Source organism: Salvelinus alpinus, chromosome 5, assembly GCF_045679555.1.
Source record: "Salvelinus alpinus chromosome 5, SLU_Salpinus.1, whole genome shotgun sequence".
NCBI lineage: Eukaryota > Metazoa > Chordata > Actinopteri > Salmoniformes > Salmonidae > Salvelinus > Salvelinus alpinus.
Window position 1 is genome coordinate 90743476 of NC_092090.1, and position 21175 is coordinate 90764650.

The window sequence follows — 21175 nt, forward strand, 5'->3', positions numbered from 1 at the left end:
CAAACTCACTTCCTCCACAACAGCTCTACAAAGCACAAGTATGAATGCCCTGACCTCTGCAAAGGCCGTATCACCGTAAATGCTGCATGGCTAATGCAGATGTAGATTGACCATGCAGAGCCTTTATGTTCACGTTCTACTTTCATAGATAGGGTGAAGCGCCCTCTGTTGGTCAGGATACATCATCTCAACTAGACCGCTTTTACACTATGGGGAATACCGTAGGGACAGTTCACTGCTACCGCATCATGCCGTCACTATTTACCCTCCCAGATGAAACAGTAACACAGACGAGCTTGAGAATAGTAGTTTTTTATAAGACTGGGTAAAGCACCAGCGAAAACATGGTTAGTTTCTTACAACATTTCTCCTACCCAATAAATATCCTTGACTTGCTCTGATTACAGAATTAGATATATATCAAATAAAATGTGTTCAAGCTGTACTCAGGGTGAAACATAACATAGTAAAAGTAAATTCACTCACTCAATTTAGTATGATGCTGCATTTTGTACAGTATTATTAATTTGTTGATGTCCATCCATTTCATGTTACAAATTACGAATTGTACAATATGTTATGAATTTGCGATACGTATGATATGTGACCAATTCGTTACGGCTAACGTTAGCTAGATTGCTAGGTGGCTAGGTTAGGAGTTGGGGTAAGGTTAGCTAACATGCTAAGTAGTTACAAAGTTTGCTAAAATGCTAAAGTTGTCCGTGATGAGATCTGAACATACAACCTTTGCACTAAGAAAGTTGCTGGCTATGGGGAATTGATTTAAAGTCGAACTTGATTGTACAAGTTAAAATATGATCACGGTACATGTGTGTGTGGGGGTGTGTGACCTCAGTCTACACTACACCACCCATCTCTCCGTCCTTGGCTCCACCGACTTCACCAGGCCCTGGCCCATGACCCTGAAATCCTCCAGGATGGCCTCCACGTTGGGGACAGTGTGAGCCTCCTCCCCACTCACCTCCACACGACGAGCCACCATCTGGGAGGTCTGTTCCAGAGGGACACACATATGACCAGGGGGATACACAAAGAAATGAATAAGCAAATAGAGAGGGAAAGAAAGATATGCTCTGTGACTTCCGGTCTTTACCTTGAACGGCAGTGGGCTGAAGGCTTTGGGTTTCCATAGCACCGCGATCACAGTGCCGCCATAGGGGTCATAGAAGAACAGAGCCAGGTCTCCAAATGCATCCTGGGAAAGATAAGCAGACAGGTTTAAAAAATGGAAGGCCTTTAACCCACTTGAGTCAAAATTACAAGAACTACATGGTCTGAAACCTACATACAAAAGGCAATAGACCTGGCTGCACAAGGCCACTAGAAATAAATGGCAAACTGCATGTCAGGAAAAACCTAGACGTTGTCTTTCTGCTTCTATAGAAAACCAGCAAGCCAGAGCCCATTGCGCACCACACCAGTACTTACCCTGAGCTCTGCCAGGTAGTGGGTGACGGGGTTGAAGTCGATGACGGGCAGTGCCCCTCCCGTGTTGGCCACTCTGCCAGCCAGGATGCCCCTGCTGAAGGTGGCATGAGGCGGGTCCACTGCCTGGCTCAGTAAGGGCACCTGCTTGGGGCTCAGGTGGATCAGGACATCATAGGGATCCAATGGAGGCCGCATGACCACCTGTGTGTGTGTGTGTGTGTGTGTGTGTGTGTGTGTGTGTGTGTGTGTGTGTGTGTGTGTGTGTGTGTGTGTGTGTGTGTGTGTGTGTGTGTGTGTGTGTGTGTGTGTGTGTGTGTGTGTGTACACAAACACAGAGAGAAGGAATGGTAATGATGGAATGGTATATTACAGTAGGTTTGACAATGCAATAATTTTGGGGAAATGAAGAAAAACATTATACAATTATGCATGCGAGTGGTAGTTTTAAAGAACGTGTGTGTGAGTGAGTGACTGACCCTGACATCCTGTATCTGGCTGGTGTCCATCAGCTGAGGTTCTAGGATCTTCAGGCTCTCTGCAGCCACCATCACCACACGCTGCAACATCTGAGCACACACAAATCCCTCAATAGCCCACACCTGATACTGGCCAGCATAGTGAGAGTGATCCTACCAAACCCTTGTTGGTTGTCCGTAAAGAGATACGTTTGAAACTCCTCATTCAGAACTATCCTCACCTGTGGTTTAAACAGATTTAGGGTCAATACTGTGAATGAGTAAGCTAAGGGCAGTTTGAGTTCTATCGAATCGCTAGGTTTACTCTGTTGTCTAAACACCAGACTTCATCACAAAGATCTGGTACATTGTGAAGGATGGGCATCTTGGTGAGAACATCAGGCTGTAAAAACATGTGCACTGAGCTCCATTATAAGCTGTTCTATCACATAGTGCTCAGCCTCTCGATGAATCATTTGATTACGCAAGTGTAAAGTGCAGTGTCCTTGGGCATATTCAAATCATTCTACCTGCTACCCCGCAGCCTTCGTACATTCACAGTTGGAACACTGCAGCCATTCAAAATGAAGTGCACCTTCGCCATCAATGTGAAAGTGACATGACAGATGCCGCAAACACACACGTTTTTCTCAGCCACATGAAATGTTAGTTAGTCTGCACATCATGCATTACGCCTATTGAATTCAATGTTATTTGACAGACACAAAAACATGGCAGGTCTAGAGAGCAGCTACTTGGAGCATTGGAATCCAGTGGGTTAGGTGGAACAGGAAAGCAACATGAAAAGGCTGGGAAGCTGCCGGCTCCATCTCCTCCCCATGTTGCTGTGTGCTGCCGTATTTGTCAGCGCACTCTGTCAAACAGCGGACATGAAAACAAGATCTTCAACTGATTTCCTTCTGGAAGTGGACAGCGATAAAAAAAAAAAAACTGTGGAGCATTACATGAACGTCCTGATCATGTTGTCCCTGATAATATTGAAGCCATATCCATTGTATTCGTCTAGATAGAACACCATGAATGAAAAAGGAAGCATTCAGGTAAAATGTTATTTTTGCCATTTTGAATTCATGTAATATAATTATTGTATTAGTGTCATAACATGACAAACTGAATGTGTATGGCATTACAGATGAGTGATTACAAGGTGCTTGAAAAGGTTAAAAAGCAAGACGTCTGTATCAAGGAAAGAAACGGTCAGCTGCCTATGGTGAGATACGACGCTAGTCATTTCAACAGGCATTTAGACTTTATTTTTTTACTAAGCAGTAATAGTAATATTGATAACGGTATGAGTGTATCTGTCACCAGCGTGACATAGGAGAGCAGTATGCTTTGAGGAAGGGTCCAAGGATCGGGAAACTGTGTGACTGCCGACCAACAAGAATGTGCAATTCATTTCTACTCCGCTGTTTAAGATGTCACCTCTACCATTATATTCTGTTAGGTTCTAATTCAGAGTAAAAACTTGATGGACACTATGAAAGCTTAAACCAAGTTTATTCTTCCCAGAGGGTCAATACGGCTGCCTTAGACAACATCACACACCAGCACTGATATTTAACCCTTTCTCCTAGGCTGAGTCTCCTCCTACACTGAACAGCCAATGCATCTCTGTTGCTAGACAGAAATGTAGTGATATCTGTTCTTCCTCACTTCATCTGACCTCTACCCCAAAGTGCTCACTCCTCTCCAACTCAAGGCTGTTATGGTGACTGGTACCAGACTGTGTCTCCTCTCCTCCCAGAGGATCCCTCCCATAGGATCCCTGATGGCTAACAATAACATTCTGCCATATTGTAAATATTATACATTACCCTTTCTCCGTCAGTGACGTAAGTATATTTCCTATTCTCAGAAGCCAACAATTGACTATGCTGTTTAATATACAGAGACTGGCAAGAACATGGCCTGTCCTAGACAGTGTGAGAGTCAATTGAAAAGTTAGATTTTTTTATATTTTTTTTTACTCACTTTCTGTGTATGCCTCTTCTGTTACTATGCTGTGTACAATGTGCTGCACAAATAAGATATTGGATGTGACATACTGGTGAATGTACTGCATGTGTGTGTTCTGACCTGCACAGTGGGAGCCTGCTTGGTCCAAATGGAGACTTTCTTGTCGTTGGGTGTGGCCATGAACATAACAGGCAGAGACTCTCTGGAGGCTATGAAGTCATTCTTGATCTCAGTGTAGTCAGCAGCTACAGAAGAGGACAGACGGGAGGAGAGAGGGAAAGAGAGGAGGAGGAGAGAGGGAAAGAGAGGGGGAGGAGAGAGGGAAAGAGAGGGGGAGGAGAGAGGGAAAGAGAGGGGGAGGAGAGAGGGAAAGGAGAGAGGTAGGAGAGGCATGGACAGGACAGAGGGAAGGAGAGAGTGGACAAGAGAAGAAAGGAGAAAGAGAGGGGTAGGATAAGGGAGAACAGGACAGAGTGGACAGGACAGAGGGAAGGGGAGAGAGTGGACAAGAGAAGAAAGGAGAAAGAGAGGGGTAGGATAAGGGAGAACAGGACAGAGTGGACAGGACAGAGGGAAGGAGATAAAGGGGTAGGATAAGGGAGAACAGGACAGAGTGGACAGGACAGAGGGAAGGAGATAGAGGGGTAGGATAAGGGAGAACAGGACAGAGTGGACAGGACAGAGGGAAGGAGATAGAGGGGTAGGATAAGGGAGAACAGGACAGAGTGGACAGGACAGAGGGAAGGAGAGAGATGTTATGGGGTCTTTATATACTGCTGCATGAGTACGATTAGATGAACATGGTTGTGTAAGATACAATATAATCCACATTGTGTGTGTGCTCACCGGTGAGCTGGCTGTTGAGGTTGACAACCAGGGGGTTATTTCTCCAATCGAAGGAGGAGAGTAGGTGGAGAAAGCGAAGGAAACCTACCTGAGGAGACCTGAGAGAGGAGAGAGAAAGTGAGACAGGAGAGACAGAGGAGAGAGCGAGCACAAGAAACAGATGGATAAACTACTTCTCCAATTTTTTTAATCAAAGAACAAACAGCAAAAACATATGACCAATTACAAATGTTAGAATATGCTATTAAAAGTCCTATTCGCATGGGACTAGTATTACTAGAGAACGTTGGTTATGTATTTATTACCCCAGGATGTCCATTATTCCAGAGGACGATTCAGACAGGATACGTTTTTTCCCAAAATGTCCCCTGTAAGTGTCTTCTTTTAAATAAAAAAGCCTGGATGTTTTTTTTCTAGGCGTGAAGATATTTCAAGTCCAGGCAGAAACAGGCTACACTGATAAATCGAGCTTGGTTCCAACTTTCTGACCCATACCAAACCATCTTTTAGGTCTTGTGTCGATATAATATTTGAATTAAGGAAGCGTAATAATTAGGATACTTTAGCGATCTGCAGTAGAAGGCAAACTAAATGGCCCCCAGCCTTCAGATGAGAGCTGAACAGTAAACTTGCACTTGATATGAATTTTTAGGCTATGAATGAGACCGTGAACTTGTCATTTCCAAACGTTTAGCTCAGTATGCTGCTTGTGATATCTTTTTTGTTTTGACGTTGCAACAACAATCTACAAATCTGTCATTATAGGGTATTGTGTGTAGAACAATTGTTTTTAATTTAATCCATTTTAGAATAAGGATGTAACTGAACGAAAGGTGGAAAAAGTCAAGGGGTCACTGGCCTACACACAATATCCTATAATGTCAAAGTGAAATTGTTTTTAGACATTTTTACAAATTAATAAAAAATGAAAAGCTGAAATGTTGCATCAATAATTATTCAAGCCCTTTGTTATGGCAAGCCTAAATAAGTTCAGGAGTAAAAACATACGTTTCATGGACTGTGTGCAATAAGTGTTTAACATGGTTTCTAAAATGACTACCTCATCTTTGTACCCGACACATACAGATAAATGTAAAATCCCTCAGTCAAGCAGTGAATTTCAAACAGATTCAACCACAAAGACCAGAGGTTTTCCAATGCCTCGCAAAGGGCACCTATTGGTAGATGGGTAAAATAAAAACACTGACATTGAATATCCCTTTGAGCATGGTGAAATTATTAAATTACACTTTGGATGTTGTATCAACACACCCAGTCACTACAAAGATACTGGCGGAAAACCGTTCAGGGATTTCACAATGAGGCCAACGGCGACTAAAACATTTAAGAGTCTAATGGCTGTGATAGGAGAAAACCGAGGACGGATCAACAACACTTTAGTTACTCCACAATACTAACCGAAATGACAGAGTGAAAAGAAGGAAGCCTGTACAGAATACAAATATTCTTAAACATGCACCCTGTTTGCAATAAGGCACTTAAGTAAAACTGCAAAAAATGTGGCAAAGAAATTAACTTCATATCCTGAATACAAAGCGTTATGTTCGGGGCAAATCCAACACATCACTGAGTACCGATTCATATTTTCAAGCATGGTGGTGGCTGCATCATATTATGGGTATGCTTGTCATCAGCAAGGACTAGGGAGCTTTTTTAAAAAGGATAAACAGAAACGGAATAGAGCTAAGCACAGGCAAAATTCTAGAGAAAAACCTGGTTCAGTCTGCTTTCCAACAGAAACAAATTCCCCTTTCAGCAGGACAATAACCTTAAACAAAGAGCCAAATATACACAAGTTATTTACAAAGAAAATATTGAACGCTCCAGAGTGGCCTAGTTACAGTTTTGACTTTTCTTTTTGAAAATCTATGGTAAGACTTGAAAATGGCTGTCTAGCAATGATCAACTACCAACTTAACAGGCCTTGAAGAATTCTTTAAAATAATAATATGCAAATATTGTACAATCCAGGAGTGCAACGCTCTTAGAGACTTACCCAGAAAGACTCACTGCTGTAATCGCTCTTAGAGACTGACCCAGAAAGACTCAGTGCTGTAATCCCTCTTAGAGACTTACCCAGAAAGACTCACTGCTGTAATCGCTCTTAGAGACTGACCCAGAAAGACTCACTGCTGTAATCGCTCTTAGAGACTGACCCAGAAAGACTCACTGCTGTAATCGCTCTTAGAGACTTACCCAGAAAGACTCACTGCTGTAATCGCTCTTAGAGACTGACCCAGAAAGACTCACTGCTGTAATCGCTCTTAGAGACTTACCCAGAAAGACTCACTGCTGTAATCGCTCTTAGAGACTTACCCAGAAAGACTCACTGCTGTAATCGCTCTTAGAGACTTACCCAGAAAGACTCACTGCTGTAATCGCTCTTAGAGACTTACCCAGAAAGACTCACTGCTGTAATCCCTCTTAGAGACTTACCCAGAAAGACTCACTGCTGTAATCGCTCTTAGAGACTTACCCAGAAAGACTCACTGCTGTAATCGCTCTTAGAGACTTACCCAGAAAGACTCACAGCTCTTAGAGACTTACCCAGAAAGACTCACTGCTGTAATCGCTCTTAGAGACTTACCCAGAAAGACTCACTGCTGTAATCCCTGCCAAAGGTCATTCTAACATGTATTGACTCAGTGCTGTGAATTAGGGGTGTGCGAAATTGTTAGACAAAACGAGTATCATAACATATGGGCGATTTTCTTGACACGATTATGATCAGAGTACCTTTTTGTAATTATCCGTGATTTTAAAAAATATATATTTTCGGGTGCCAGCAAAAATCTCATGTAAGTCAGTCAGACTTTCTAAACCATACTGTACGGTCTTTGAGTCAGTCATGTGTCAGTCAGACTTTCTAAACCATACTGTACGGTCTTTGAGTCAGTCATGTGCGAGGTTCTACGTGGTCTAAATAACTCAACTGGCTAGTTTTCCTGTCTGTAAAGAGAAGGGCGGGTTGTACGTTAATCCTGCTGCTCTGATTGGATAGAGTGAAACTGTATAATTCCATCCACTAGCTTCAGAATTTCAACAGATCACTGTTCCCATCGCATGTTTTCCTTCTGATTATTTAGATTGTTGCTGCCTGCTACAATAATAAAATCACAAGGCGAGGACGTTTGCTATCAAGTTCTCAATGTGCATAATATTTAACAAGCGGGGCAAGGATAGGGAAAAAACAGGAGACGTTAATGCGCATTCTGAACGACAGCAAACTTGGCTGCCAACTGCAAAAGCAGGTCATTAGACATTTCTGCAAATGTATAAAAAAAATTAACTGATATTTTACATTTACATAAATAAGTACTAAGACACTTTACTCAGTACCTTTGTTGAAGCACTGTGGCAGTGCTAGTAGAATAGAGAGAATGATTTATTTCAGCTTTAATTTCTTTCATCACATTCCAAGTAGGTCAGAAGTTTACATACACTCAATTAGTATTTGCTAGCATTGTCTTTAAATTGTTTAACTTGGGTCAAACATTTGGGTAGCCTTCCATAAGCTTCCCACAATAAGTTGGGTGAATTTTGAGTCAGGTTTGTCGGCCTCCTTGCTCGCACAGGCTTTTTCAGTTCTGCCCACAAATGTTATATAGGATTGAGGTCAGGGCTTTGTGATGGCCACTCCAATACTTTGTTGTCCTTCAGCCATTTCGCAACAACTTTGGAAGTATGCTTGGGGTCATTGTCCATTTGGAAGACCCATTTGTGACCAAGCTTTAACTTCCTGACTGATGTCTTGAGATGTTGCTTCAATATATACACTTAATTTTCCTCTCTCATGATGCCATCTATTTTGTGAACTGCGCCAGTCCCTCCTGCAGCAAAGCACCCCAAACACATGATGCTGCCACCCCCGTGCTTCACGGTTCACGGCAAGCCGCCCCCTTTTCCTCCAAACATAACAATGGTCATTATGGCCAAACAGTTCTATTTTTGTTTCATCAGACCAGAGGACATTTCTCCAAAAAGTACAATCTTTGTCCCCATGTGCAGTTGCAAACCGTAGTCTGGCTTTTTTATGGCGGTTTTGGAGAAGTGGCTTCTTCCTTGCTGAGCGGCCTTTCAGGTTTATGTTGATATAGGACTCGTTTTACTGTGGATATAGATACTTTTGTACCCGTTTCCTCCAGCATCTTCACAAGGTCCTTTGCTGTTGTTCTGGGATTGATTTGCACTTTTCGCAATAAAGTACGTTCGTCTCTAAGAGACAGAACGCGTCCTCTTCCTGAGCTGTATGACGGCTACGTGGTCCCATGGTGTTTATACTTGCGTACTATTGTTTGTACAGATGAACGTGGTACCTTCAGGCGTTTGGAAATTGCTCCCAAGGATGAACCAGACTTGTGGACGTCCACAATTTTTTTCTGAAGTCTTGGCTGATTTCTTTTGATTTTCCCATGATGTCAAGCAGAGGCACTGAGTTTGAAGGTAGGCCTTGATATACATCCACGCCTCCAATTGACTCAAATGATGTCAATTAACCTATCAGAAGCTTCTAAAGCCATGACATCATTTTCTGGAATTTTCCAACCGGTTTAAAGGCACAGTCAACTTAGTGTATGTAAACTTCTGACCCACTGGAACTGTGATACAGTTAATTATAAGTGAAATAATCTGTCTGTAAACAATGGTTGTTAAAATTACTTGTGTCATGCACAAAGTAGATGTCCTAACCGACTTGACAAAACTATAGTTTGTTTTAACAAGAAATTTGTGGAGTGGTTGAAAAACGAGTTTTAATGACTCCAACCTAAGTGTATGTAAACATCCAACTTCAACTTCATCTACAGTACTAAATCCATGTATGTATGTATGTATGTATGTATGTGTCTGTACCTATGTTTGTGTTGCCTCACAGTCCCCGCTGTTCCATAAGGTGTTTGTTAAATCTACATTTTACTGCTTGATGTGAGTTCCATGTAGTTATGCTCTATGTAGTACTGTGTGCCTCCCATAGTCTGTTCTGGAAGAGACCTCGTGGCATGTCTTGTGGGGTAGGCATGGGTGTCCGAGCTGTGTGCCAGTATTTCAGACAGACCGCTGTGTGCCAGTAGTTCAAACAGACAGGTCGGTGCATTCAACATGTCAATACCTCTCATAAATACAAGTAGTGATGAAGTCAATCTCTCCTCTACTTTGAGCCAGGAGAGATTGACATGCATATTATTAATATTTGCTCTCCAAGGGCGAGACGTGTACATCCAAGGGCGAGACGTGCTGCCCTGTTCTGAGACAATTACAATTTTCCTAAGTCCTTTTTTGGGGCACCTGACCACACGACTGAACAGTAGTCCAGGTGCGACAAAACTAGAGCCTGTAGGATCTGCCTTGTTGATAGTGTTGTTAAGAAGGTAGAGCAGCACATTATTATAGACAGACTTCTCCCCATCTTAACTACTGCTGTATCAATATGTTTTGAACATGACAGTTTACAATCCAGGGTTACTCCAAGCAGTTTAGTCATCTTAACTTGCTCAATTTCCACATTATTATTAACAAGATTTAGTTGAGGTTTAGGGTTTAATGAGTGTTTTGTTCCAAATACAATTCTAGAAATATTTAGGACTAACTTATTCCTTGACACCCACTCTGAAACTAAATGCAGCTATTTGTTGAGCGTTGCAGTCGTTTCAGTCGCTGTAGTAGCTGATGTGTATAGTGTTGAGTCATCCACATACATAGACACTCTGGTTTTACTCAAAGTCAGTGGCATGCCATTAGTAAAAATTTTAAAAAAGCTACACTGGGGAACTCCTGTATTGTATTGTAATGTCGTTAATGCATTTATTTTGAAGAAATATTTATTTAATGTACAAGTGAATAGGTTGGTTTACTTTTAAGTTGAAGTTTTGACCAATAAGGTAGCGTGTTAAGCTGTGGCCAATGGGAGAATTGACCTGGTTAACAGGAGGAGGTCTGAGGGAGAGACGTTGAAAAAAGGAAGGAGAGACATTATTGGTGTTGGTGAAGAAAACCGTTAAATTAAGACGATAAAAGTAGAACAAAACCCAAACCTACTGAGTCTTGAAGGGAAATACAGATTTCATCTTATAAGAGTTAACAAAGACTCATCGTGGAGGTATTTGACAGCCTAGAAGTTAGCCTAGCATCGTGCAAATTAGGGAGCCAAATGAATAGCGCTCTCACCGACGCAATTTGGTAGACTACACTGAATGACGTGACCAGAGTCACTGACTTTAGCGGCAAGCCCAGGATAGGAAACTTGTCCCGACACCATGGACATACAGTAGAACCACGCTGCATTATTATTTTTTATATTTTTATTTATTTATACATATATTTGTTTGCCTTCACCTCCCTTATCTCACCTCACTTGCTCACATTGTATATAGACTTATTTTTTTTCACTGTATCATTGACTATATGTTTGTTTTACTCCATGTGTAACTATGTGTTGTTGTATGTGTCGAACTGCTTTGCTTTATCTTGGCCAGGTCGCAATTGTAAATGAGAACGTGTTCTCAATTTGCCTACCTGGTTAAATAAAGGTTAAATAAAAATAAATAAATAAAAAAATTATTTATGAATGGCAAAGGGATATAGAAGTTCAAATGTATTCAGTCAGTTCGACACCTTCAATAAACTAGTCAACACTTGCTGTTCAGTTGTCAATCAAAACACAGTAAGTGGCCTACAACTCTGCGTGGCTGGCTATAGGAAAGATGTGAAGGGGGAAAGAAATGGCTGTGGCAGAGAACAATAATTTGGCTAAGTGGATTTCGACTCATCGTTACCACTTACATTACATGTGACGTGCAAATTCACAAGCATCGTGCTCTCCCTTCTCCTTGAAAAACAAATTTGACAGCAACCAACCACAGAGCACAAATTGTACCAGGACAGACAGACCGCGTTTCCCCGTCATCGCTCGCTTTTTGACTGTCAGGCACCTATCCTATCAATAGATCCCTAGAAGATGCATATCAAATTAAAACTTCTAAATGAAAAGTAGCCTAGTTAATATGAAGTAGAAAAAGTAGCTGGCTGAAAATTAATCTGTAACCGGATGATTAGCCGACGACTGGAAAACACTAACGGAAAACACAGTATGATCTGGCAAAACAATACTGGAATCAGTTATAAAACCCATAGCCCTTTATGGTTGCGAGGTCTGGGGTCCGCTCACCAAACAAGAATTCACAAATTCTGCTAAAATATCCTCCGTGTACAAAAACAAGAATTAGGCCGATACCCGCTAATTATCAAAATCCAGAAAAGAGACATTAAATTCTTCAACCACCTAAAAGGAAGTGATTCCCAAACCTTAACCATAACCTACAGAGAGATGAACCTGGAGAAGAGTCCCCTCAACAAGCTGGTCCTGGGGCTCTGTTCTCAAACACAAACAGAGCCCCAGGACAGCAACACAATTAGACCCAACCAACTCATGAGAAAACAAAAGATAATTACATGACACATTGAAAATCATTAAACGATCTGGCCCTAAACCGAGAGTACACAGTGGCAGAATACCTGACCACTGACTGACCCAAAATTAAAGGAAAGCTTTGACTATGTAAAGACTCAGTGAGCATAGCCTTGCTATTGAGAAAGATCTGGCTCTCAAGATCTGGCTCTCAAGAGAAGACAGGCTATGTGCCCACCCCCTACAAAATAGAGCTGCACTTCCTAACCTCCTGACAAAATGTATGACCATGTTAGAGACACATACATCCCTCAGATTACACAGACCCACAAAGAATTTGAGGGAAAGAGTTTGTAGTACAGGAAGGTGACGATAGAACGAGTGAGAAAAATTAGCAGAGAGGGATTGATACTGCAAGTAGGTAACTAGTTACCCTGGAGGAGTGAAAGGGGCCGGCTGCAGGAAGAGGAACGCCACCAGCAGGTCAGCAGTGTCCTCTGTGATGTCATCGCTAAAGAGCTGCGCTCCCAGCCAGCGCTTGGCCAGGCGACACACCGCCCCGAAGCATGGGTGAAGCTGCTGGAGCCTAGAACACACAACCACAGAGACATTAGGATATGTGTGTGTTTGAGAAGGTGTAAAGCTATAGTGTTAGCTGACAGAGAGAGAGCTCCAGTGTAAAGCTGGTGCCTGACCCGTGCAGAGTACTGGTGAGTAGGGGCCGCTGCATGGTGGCCATCTCCAGGGCCTGAGCCTCCGCGTTGTCCCTGACGATGAGCAGCCCCTCTGGACTAACACTCTCCCTCAGGACCTGAGGCTCCCGGTGGTACGCTACCTGGATCCTGAACACCAAGCCATCCTGCACACACACACAGTTAGTCAATGTCTGATAACAGTGCATCCCTATACCAGTCAAATTAAAATCAAATCTATTTCATAAAGCCCAATTGTGACAACTGCAGATGTCAGTGTGTGTGTCATTAATTAACATAATCACTACCACCCTAACCCCACACACAGAGAGAGAGAGCGGGGCCCATACCTTCCACACATCCAGGTGTGTGGGACTGGGCTGGCAGGTGTAGTGGTGGTGTTGGGTTAACAGTTCTCCCAGGCTGATGTGGAAGGCTGCTTTAATGTGGCGGATGGCCACTCTGTCATGAGGCCACTTCCCACTGCCCTCCATGTGGCAGATCACTACAACAGGAGAAGGCAAGCGAGAAGGGTTCATAGTAGAAAACACACAAAAAAAAAATAGCATACCGTCTCTGGATCCACAACAAAACACTTCAATTAGGTCTGTACAGTACACACTAGGCTTGGGCAGTATGCCGTTATAGATCATAAACCGGGATATTTGACGGTACCATTGGTCTGATTTTTCAGTTAGTTTGTACTCTAACATTCTAAAAGTTATTTTTTTTGCGCTGTTTGCTAAAATCACATCAATGTGAGTGAGGTGAGGGGATCAAATTACACCTCTCTTGGAAGAGTGGAAGGGGTCATAGAGCCTACTAACTTTTGGGGTCACGTGACCTCTTCTACCTTTAGAAAGATAAGAGAGAGGAAGGGGTCATAGAGCCTACTAACTTTTGGGGTCATGTGACCTCTTCTACCTTCAGTAAGATAAGAGAGAGGAAGAGTGAAAATGGCAGATCTGGTGTCGTAAAAAAATGCCACTGTCTCTTTTTGGATACATTTCGGCTTTAAAACCAACGAGAAAGGGGAACCCAAGGATTTAACAGAGGTCATTTTCTAGATTTGACCGAAGGCAATAACAGCAAAAGAAGGCAATAACAGCAAAAGGCAATACATAAAATGTGCCCTCCTACCTCAGGGTACACCAGGCCCTGAACTACGCAAGCCTCAGGACCACAGCGCTGGGGCCAACCCAATCTCGATCACAGCTGACAATTATTAGGTCTTTTTTGAAAACTATCCAAATACAAAAAGCAAAGCACCCGGTGGTAGAGGTGCACAGACGGCGGTAGAGGTGCACAGACGGCGGTATGGGTATGGGGACGGCGGATGGGGTCACTTAGAAATGTCCTTGTTTGTAAAAGAAAAGCACATTTAACATCAAATTGGTCAGAAATACAGTGTAGACAGTTCAGACAAGATAGAACGGCCAAAGGGGGCGGTGTTGCAATCTACTGCAAAGATTGCCTGCAGAGTTCTGTTACTATCCAGGTCTGTTCCCAAACAATTTGAACTTCTACTTTTAAAAATCCACCTCTCTAAAAACAAGTCTCTCACCGTTGCCGCCTGCTATAGACCACCCTCTGCCCCCAGCTGTGCTCTGGACACCATATGTGAACTGATTGCCCCCCATCTATCTTCAGAGCTCGTGCTGCTAGGCGACCTAAATTTGAACATGCTTAACACCCCAGCCATCCTACAATCTAAGCTTGATGCCCTCAATCTCACACAAATTATCAATGAACCTACCAGGTACAACCCCAAATCCGTAAACACGGGTACCCTCATAGATATCATCCTAACCAACTTGCCCTCCAAATACACCTCTGCTGTTTTCAACCAAGATCTCAGCGATCACTGCCTCATTGCCTGCATCCGTAATGGGTCAGCGGTCAAACGACCTCCACTCATCACTGTCAAACGCTCCCTGAAACACTTCAGCGAGCAGGCCTTTCTAATCGAGCAGGCCTTTCTAATCGACCTGGCCGAGGTATCCTGGAAGGATATTGATCTCATCCCGTCAGTAGAGGATGCCTGGATATTTTTTTTAAACGCCTTGCTCACCATCTTTTTTTTTTTTTTTTACCTTTATTTTACTAGGCAAGTCAGTTAAGAACAAATTCTTAGAATAAGAATTTGAATAAGCATGCCCCATAATATCTTGAATAAGCATGCCCCATTCAAGAAATTTAGAACCAGGAACAGATATAGCCCTTGGTTCTCTCCTGACCTGACTGCCCTTAACCAACAGAAAAACATCCTATGCATTAGCATCGAACATTAGCATCGAACAGCCCCCCGTGATATGCAACTTTTCAGGGAAGCTAGAAACCAATATACACAGGCAGTTAGAAAAGCCAAGGCTAGCTTTTTCAAGCAGAAATTTGCTTCCTGCAACACAAATTCAAAAAAGTTCTGGGACACTGTAAAGTCCATGGAGAATAAGAACACCTCCTCCCAGATTCCAACTGCACTGAAGATAGGAAACACTGTCACCACCGACAAATCCACTATAATTGAGAATTTCAATAAGCATTTTTCTACGGCTGGCCATGCTTTCCACCTGGCTACCCCTACCCCGGTCAACAGCACTGCCCTCCCCTCTGCTACTCGCCCAAGCCTTCCCCATTTCTCTTTCTCCCAAATACAGTCAGCTGATGTTCTGAAAGAGCTGCAAAATCTGGATCCTTACAAAACAGCCGGGCTAGATAATCTGGACCCTTTCTTTCTAAAACTATCTGCTGAAATTGTTGCCACCCCTATTACTAGCCTTTTCAACCTCTCTTTCGTGTCGTCTGAGATTCCCAAAGATTGGAAAGCAGCTGCGGTTATCCCCCTCTTCAAAGGGGGGGACACTCTTGACCCTAACAGCTACAGACCTATATCTATCCTACCCTGCCTTTCTAAGGTCTTCGAAAGCCAAGTCAACAAACAGATTACCGACCATTTCGAATCCCACCATACCTTCTCCGCTATGCAATCTGGTTTCAGAGCTGGTCATGGGTGCACCTCAGCCACGCTCAAGGTCATAAACGATATCTTAACCGCCATCGATAGGAAACAATACTGTGCAGCCGTATTCATTGACCTGGCCAAGGCTTTTGACTCTGTCAATCACCACATCCTCATCGGCAGACTCGACAGCCTTGGTTTCTCTAATGATTGCCTCGCCTGGTTCACCAACTACTTCTCTGATCGAGTTCAGTGTGTCAAATCAAGGCGAAGCGCTGTATTTATCATCTTATTGCACTGGGAAGTTGTTTGTATTTTAAGAAATGCAATGCTATGCTCTTCGTTCATTTGTTGGCATGAGTTAACGCCTCGAGTCCCATGCCATCATATAGTTTTAGTGCTTCCAACATTTTATAAGAAGGCTGAGATTGTTTTTGACTGCTTACTGTGTTCATTATTGAAGAATGTTGAGCATTAACCTGCATATTGAGTTGGATTATAAGCCTAAATGGTAGGCTACAAGCAGCAGGCATGGATGTGGTTGATGGGAAAGTGAACCATAATGGAAGAATTAGTATTCTATCCAAATTGCAAATACAATGCCGCCTCACTGTGGCGAGATTGTTGTTGCACATTGTGTTGAAGAGAATGTATGAACCCTAATTTCATGAATAACTAGGCCTAGAAAAGTTCAGTCCCGCCACAGTTCTGGCACGTACATGAAGGCAGGCAGCATTGTAAGCACAATACATGAACGCAAGACACTGATGAACACATACACACACGCAAGAAATGTTGTGCGGTACCTTTGACAGGGGTGATGTACACAGGGCAAGGTTTGACCTCATGGGGTACCAGTGACCGGGACAACTTCTCTCTGTCAAAGAATGAGTAGTCCAGCTTCAGGGGCACTGGGGGGAACACCTGTGTGATGGAGGAAGCACAAATCAAACATTGAAATAATGAACCATCTCCAACTCACTAATTCACATCTGCTGCATGGAGCTGGAGTGGATTAGGAACCAAATGGAAACAAACAGGCCTTAACGGGAAGTGACCTACCTGAAACCCTTTTGTTAGGGTTTGCACCGATGAATACACCCCTGTTGAGATGTGTCAATGGGGAGGGGGGTCTAGGTAGGGTACAGTAGCTAGGGTTACCTGGGTGTAGCGGAGGGCTGGGTGGGCCCCCTGCACTGAAGTGATGGACAAGGGAAGCCCCTCCAGCCTCCACAGCTTCCTGCTTAGATCATCATATGACTGAACCACCTTCAGACTCTCCTCCTCACCAGTACTGCACACCTGGCGAACACACACACACACAGAGCTTTAACAGGTTTCAGATGTCAACGTTTGTATGGAGGGGGTCATCAACCCACACAGTAAGATGCACTACTACAGAAAACTCAGAACTACCTCGTGCCCCACTTTGATGACATCATCCAGCATCCCTCCAATGTATCTCACACAGGATTCTGGTATATCTGCATGACTGAGGAGAAGAGAAAGGAGCCTCTCTTAAACCTGCTTCTAACAGAACTTCCCATACAACCAACACAACATCATACAAGGAAAAGATAGTGGAGAGTTGTCAGAGGCATTTTGATGAACAGCTCAGCCTACTCCTTCCTTCCAGTCTTGGAGGGTTTATTTATTTCACCTTTATTTAACCAGGTAGGCCAGCTGAGAACAAGTTCTCATTTACAACTGCAACCTGGCCAAGATAAAGCAAACCAGTGCTACAAAACACAGAGTTACACATGGGATAAACAAACGTACAGTCAATTACACAATAGAAAAATCTATATACAGTGTGTGCAAATTTAGTAAGATTAAGGAGGTAAGGCAATAAATAGGCCATAGTGGCGAAATCCGTGTTTAATTGCTAAATTGTAATTAAACACTGGAGTGATAGATGTGCAAGTAGAGATACTGGGGTGCAAAGGAGAAAGAAAAAAAAATAACTATGGGGATGAGGTAGTTGGGTGGGCTATTTACAGATGGGCTGTGTACAGGGGCAATGATCAGAAAGCTGCTCTGACAGCTGGTGCTTAAAGTTAGTGAGGGAGAAGGAAATCTCCAGCTTCAGTGATTCTTGCAATTCGTTCCAGTCATTGGCAGCAGAGAACTGGAAGGAAAGGCGGCCAAAGGAGATGTTGGCTTTGGGGATGACCAGTGAAATATACCTGATGGAGCGCGTGCTATGGGTGGGTGCTGCTATGGTGACCAGTGAGCTGAGACAAGGCATCGCTTTACCTAGCAAAGACTTATAGATGACCTGGAGCCAGTGGATTTGGCGACGAATATGAAGCAAGGGCCAGCCAACGAGAGCATACAGGTCGCAGTGGTCGGTAGTATATGGGGCTTTGGTGACAAAACGGATGGCACTGCGATAGACTGCATCCAATTTGTTGAAGTGTTGCAGGCTATTTTGTAAATTACATCGCCGAAGTCAAGGATCGGTAGAATAGTCAGTTTTACGAAGATATGTTTGGCAGCATGAGTGAAGGAGGCATTGTTGCGAAATAGGAAGCTGATTCTGGATTTAACTTTGGATTGGAGATGCTTAATGTGAGTCTGGAAGGAGAATTTACAGTCTAACCAGACACCTAGGTATTTGTAGTTGTCCACATATTCTAAGTCAGAACCGTCCAGGGTAGTGATGCTAGATGGGCGGGGGCAGCGATCGGTTGAAGAGCATGCATTTAGTTTTACTTGTATTTAAGAGCAGTTGGAGGCTACGGAAGGAGAGTTGTATGGCATTGAAGCTCGTCGAGGTTTGTTAACAGTCTCCAAAGAAGGGCCAGAAGAATACAGAATGGTGTCGTCTGCGTAGAGGTGGATCAGAAAATCACCAGCAGCAAGAGCGACATCATTGAAGTATACAGAGAAAAGAGCCGGCCCGAGAACTGAACCCTGTGGCACCCCCATAGAGACTGCTAAAGGTCCGGACAACAGGCCCTCCCATTTGACACACTGAGCTCTGAGAAGTAGTTGGTGAACCAGGCGAGGCAGTCATTTGAGAAACCAAGGATGTTGAGTCTACAGATCAGAATGCGGTGATTGACAGAGTCGAAAGCCTTGGCCAGGTCGATGAAGACGGCTGCACAGTACTGTCTTTTATCGATGGCGGTTATGATAGAGTTTAGGACCTTGAGCGTGGCTGAGGTGCAGCCATGACCAGCTCGGAAACCAGATTGCATAGCGGAGAAGGTACGGTGGGATTCTAAATGGTTGGTTATCTGTTCGTTAACTTGGCTTTCGAAGACCTTAGAAAGGCAGGGTAGGATGGATATAGGTCTGTAACAGTTTGGGTCTAGAGTGTCTCCCCCTTTGAAGAGGGGGATGACCGCAGCAGCTTTCCAGTCTTTAGGGATCTCAGACAATACGAAAGAGAGGTTGAACAGACTAGTAATAGGGGTTGCAACAATTGCGGCGGATCATTTTAGAAAGAGGGTCCAGATTGTCTAGCCCAGCTGATTTGTAGGGATCCAGATTTTGCTCTTTCAGAACATCAGCTATCTGGATTTGGGTGAAGGAGAAATGGGGGAGGCTTAGGCAAGTTGCTGTGGGGGGTGCAGAGCTGTTTACCGGGGTAGGGGTAGCCAGGTGGAAGTATGGCCAGCCGTATAAAAATGCTTATTGATTCTCGATTATCGTAGATTTATCAGTGGTGACAGTGTTTCCTAGCTTCAGTGCAATGGGCAGCTGGGAGGAGGTGCTCTTATTCTCCATGGACTTTAGTGTCCCAGAACTTTTGTAGTTTGTGCTACAGGATGCCAATTTCTGTTTGAAAAAGCTAGCCTTCTCCCGGGTGGCGCAGTGGTCTAGAGCACTGCATCGCAGTGCTATGCTGCGCCACCAGAGTCTGGGTTCGCGCCCAGGCTCTGTCGCAGCCGGCCGCGACCGGGAGGTCCGTGGGGCGACGCACAATTGGCTTAGCGTCGTCCGGGTTAGGGAGGGTTTGGCCGGTAGGGATATCCTTGTCTCATCGCGCTCCAGCGACTCCTGTGGCGGGCCGGGCGCAGTGCGCGCTAACCGAGGGGGCGGGTGCACGGTGTTTCCTCCGACACATTGGTGCGGCTGGCTTCCGGGTTGGAGGCGCGCTGTGTTAAGAAGCAGTGCGGCTAGGTTGGGTTGTGCTTCGGAGGACGCATGACTTTCGACCTTCGTCTCTCCCGAGCCCGTACGGGAGTTGTAGCGATGAGACAAGATAGTAATTACTAGCGATTGGATACCACGAAAAATTGGGGAGAAAAAGGGGATAAAATTTAAATTAAAAAAAGAAAAAAAAAAAAAAGAAAAAGCTAGCCTTTGCTTTCCTAACTGCCTGTGTATATTGGTTCCTGACTTCCCTGAAAAGTTGCATATCGCGGGGGCTATTCAATGCTAATGCAGTACGCCACAGGATGTTTTTAAGCTGGTCAAGGGCAGTCAGGCCTGGAGTGAACCAAGGGCTATATCTGTTCTTAGTTCTAAATTTTTTGAAAGGGGCATGCTTATTTACGATGGTGAGGAAAGCACTTTTAAAGAATAACCAAGCATCCTCTACTGACGGAATGAGGTCAATATCCTTCCAGGATACCCGGGCCAGGCCGATTAGAAAGGCCTGCTCGCTGAAGTGTTTTAGGGAGCATTTGACAGTGATAAGGGGTGGTTGTTTGACCGCGGACCCATAACGCACGCAGGCAACAATCACTGAGATCCTGGTTGAAGACAGCGGAGGTGTATTTAGAGGGCAGGTTGGTCAGGATGATATCTATGAGGGTGCCCGTGTTTACAGATTTAGGGTTGTACCTGGTAGGTTCCTTGATAATTTGTGTGAGATTGAGGCCATCTAGCTTAGATTGTAGGACGTGTTAAGCATATCCCAGTTTAGGTCACCTAACAGTAGGAACTCAATTAATTCACATATCGTGTCCAGGGCACAGCTGGGGGCTGAGGGGGGTCTATAACAAGCGGCAACAGTGAGAGACTTGTTTCTGGAAAAGGTGGATTTTTAAAAGTAGAAGCTCGAACTGTTTGGGCACAGACCTGGATAGCATGACAGAACTCTGCAGGCTAACTCCACCCCCTTTGGCAGTTCCATCTGGACAGAAAACGTTGTAGTTGGGGATGGAAATTTCTGAATTTTTGGTGGTCTTCCTAAGCCAGGATTCAGACACGGCTAGGACATCAGGGTTGGTGGAGTGTGCTAAAGCAGTGAATAAAACAAACTTAGGGAGGAGGTACAATGTACAGACATTGGTATGGTAGGATGTGAGTACAGTGGAGGTAAACCTAGGCATTGAGTGACGATGAGGTTCCGTCTCTGGAGGCACCAGTTAAGCCAGGCAAGGTATCCGCATGTGTGTAGGGTGGGACAAAAGAG

General features: G+C 44.0%; 1 protein-coding gene across 1 annotated transcript in view; it reads right to left on the reverse strand.

Annotated features, from left to right (window-relative positions):
- Positions 1-296: 296 nt before the first annotated feature.
- The window catches only part of LOC139577228 (nucleolar protein 6-like), a 28195-nt gene continuing 7316 nt past the window's right edge, over positions 297-21175 (reverse strand). Inside the window, exons 15-26 of the mRNA XM_071404188.1 lie at positions 17221-17296; positions 16966-17106; positions 16611-16728; positions 13196-13350; positions 12849-13012; positions 12587-12739; positions 4731-4828; positions 4005-4129; positions 1926-2015; positions 1450-1650; positions 1115-1216; positions 297-1012 (exon numbers count right to left, since the gene is read on the reverse strand). Of these exons, the coding sequence (XP_071260289.1) occupies positions 863-1012; positions 1115-1216; positions 1450-1650; positions 1926-2015; positions 4005-4129; positions 4731-4828; positions 12587-12739; positions 12849-13012; positions 13196-13350; positions 16611-16728; positions 16966-17106; positions 17221-17296 (1573 nt within the window). The 3' untranslated portion in view covers positions 297-862. The remainder of the gene's footprint in view (positions 1013-1114; positions 1217-1449; positions 1651-1925; positions 2016-4004; positions 4130-4730; positions 4829-12586; positions 12740-12848; positions 13013-13195; positions 13351-16610; positions 16729-16965; positions 17107-17220; positions 17297-21175) is intronic.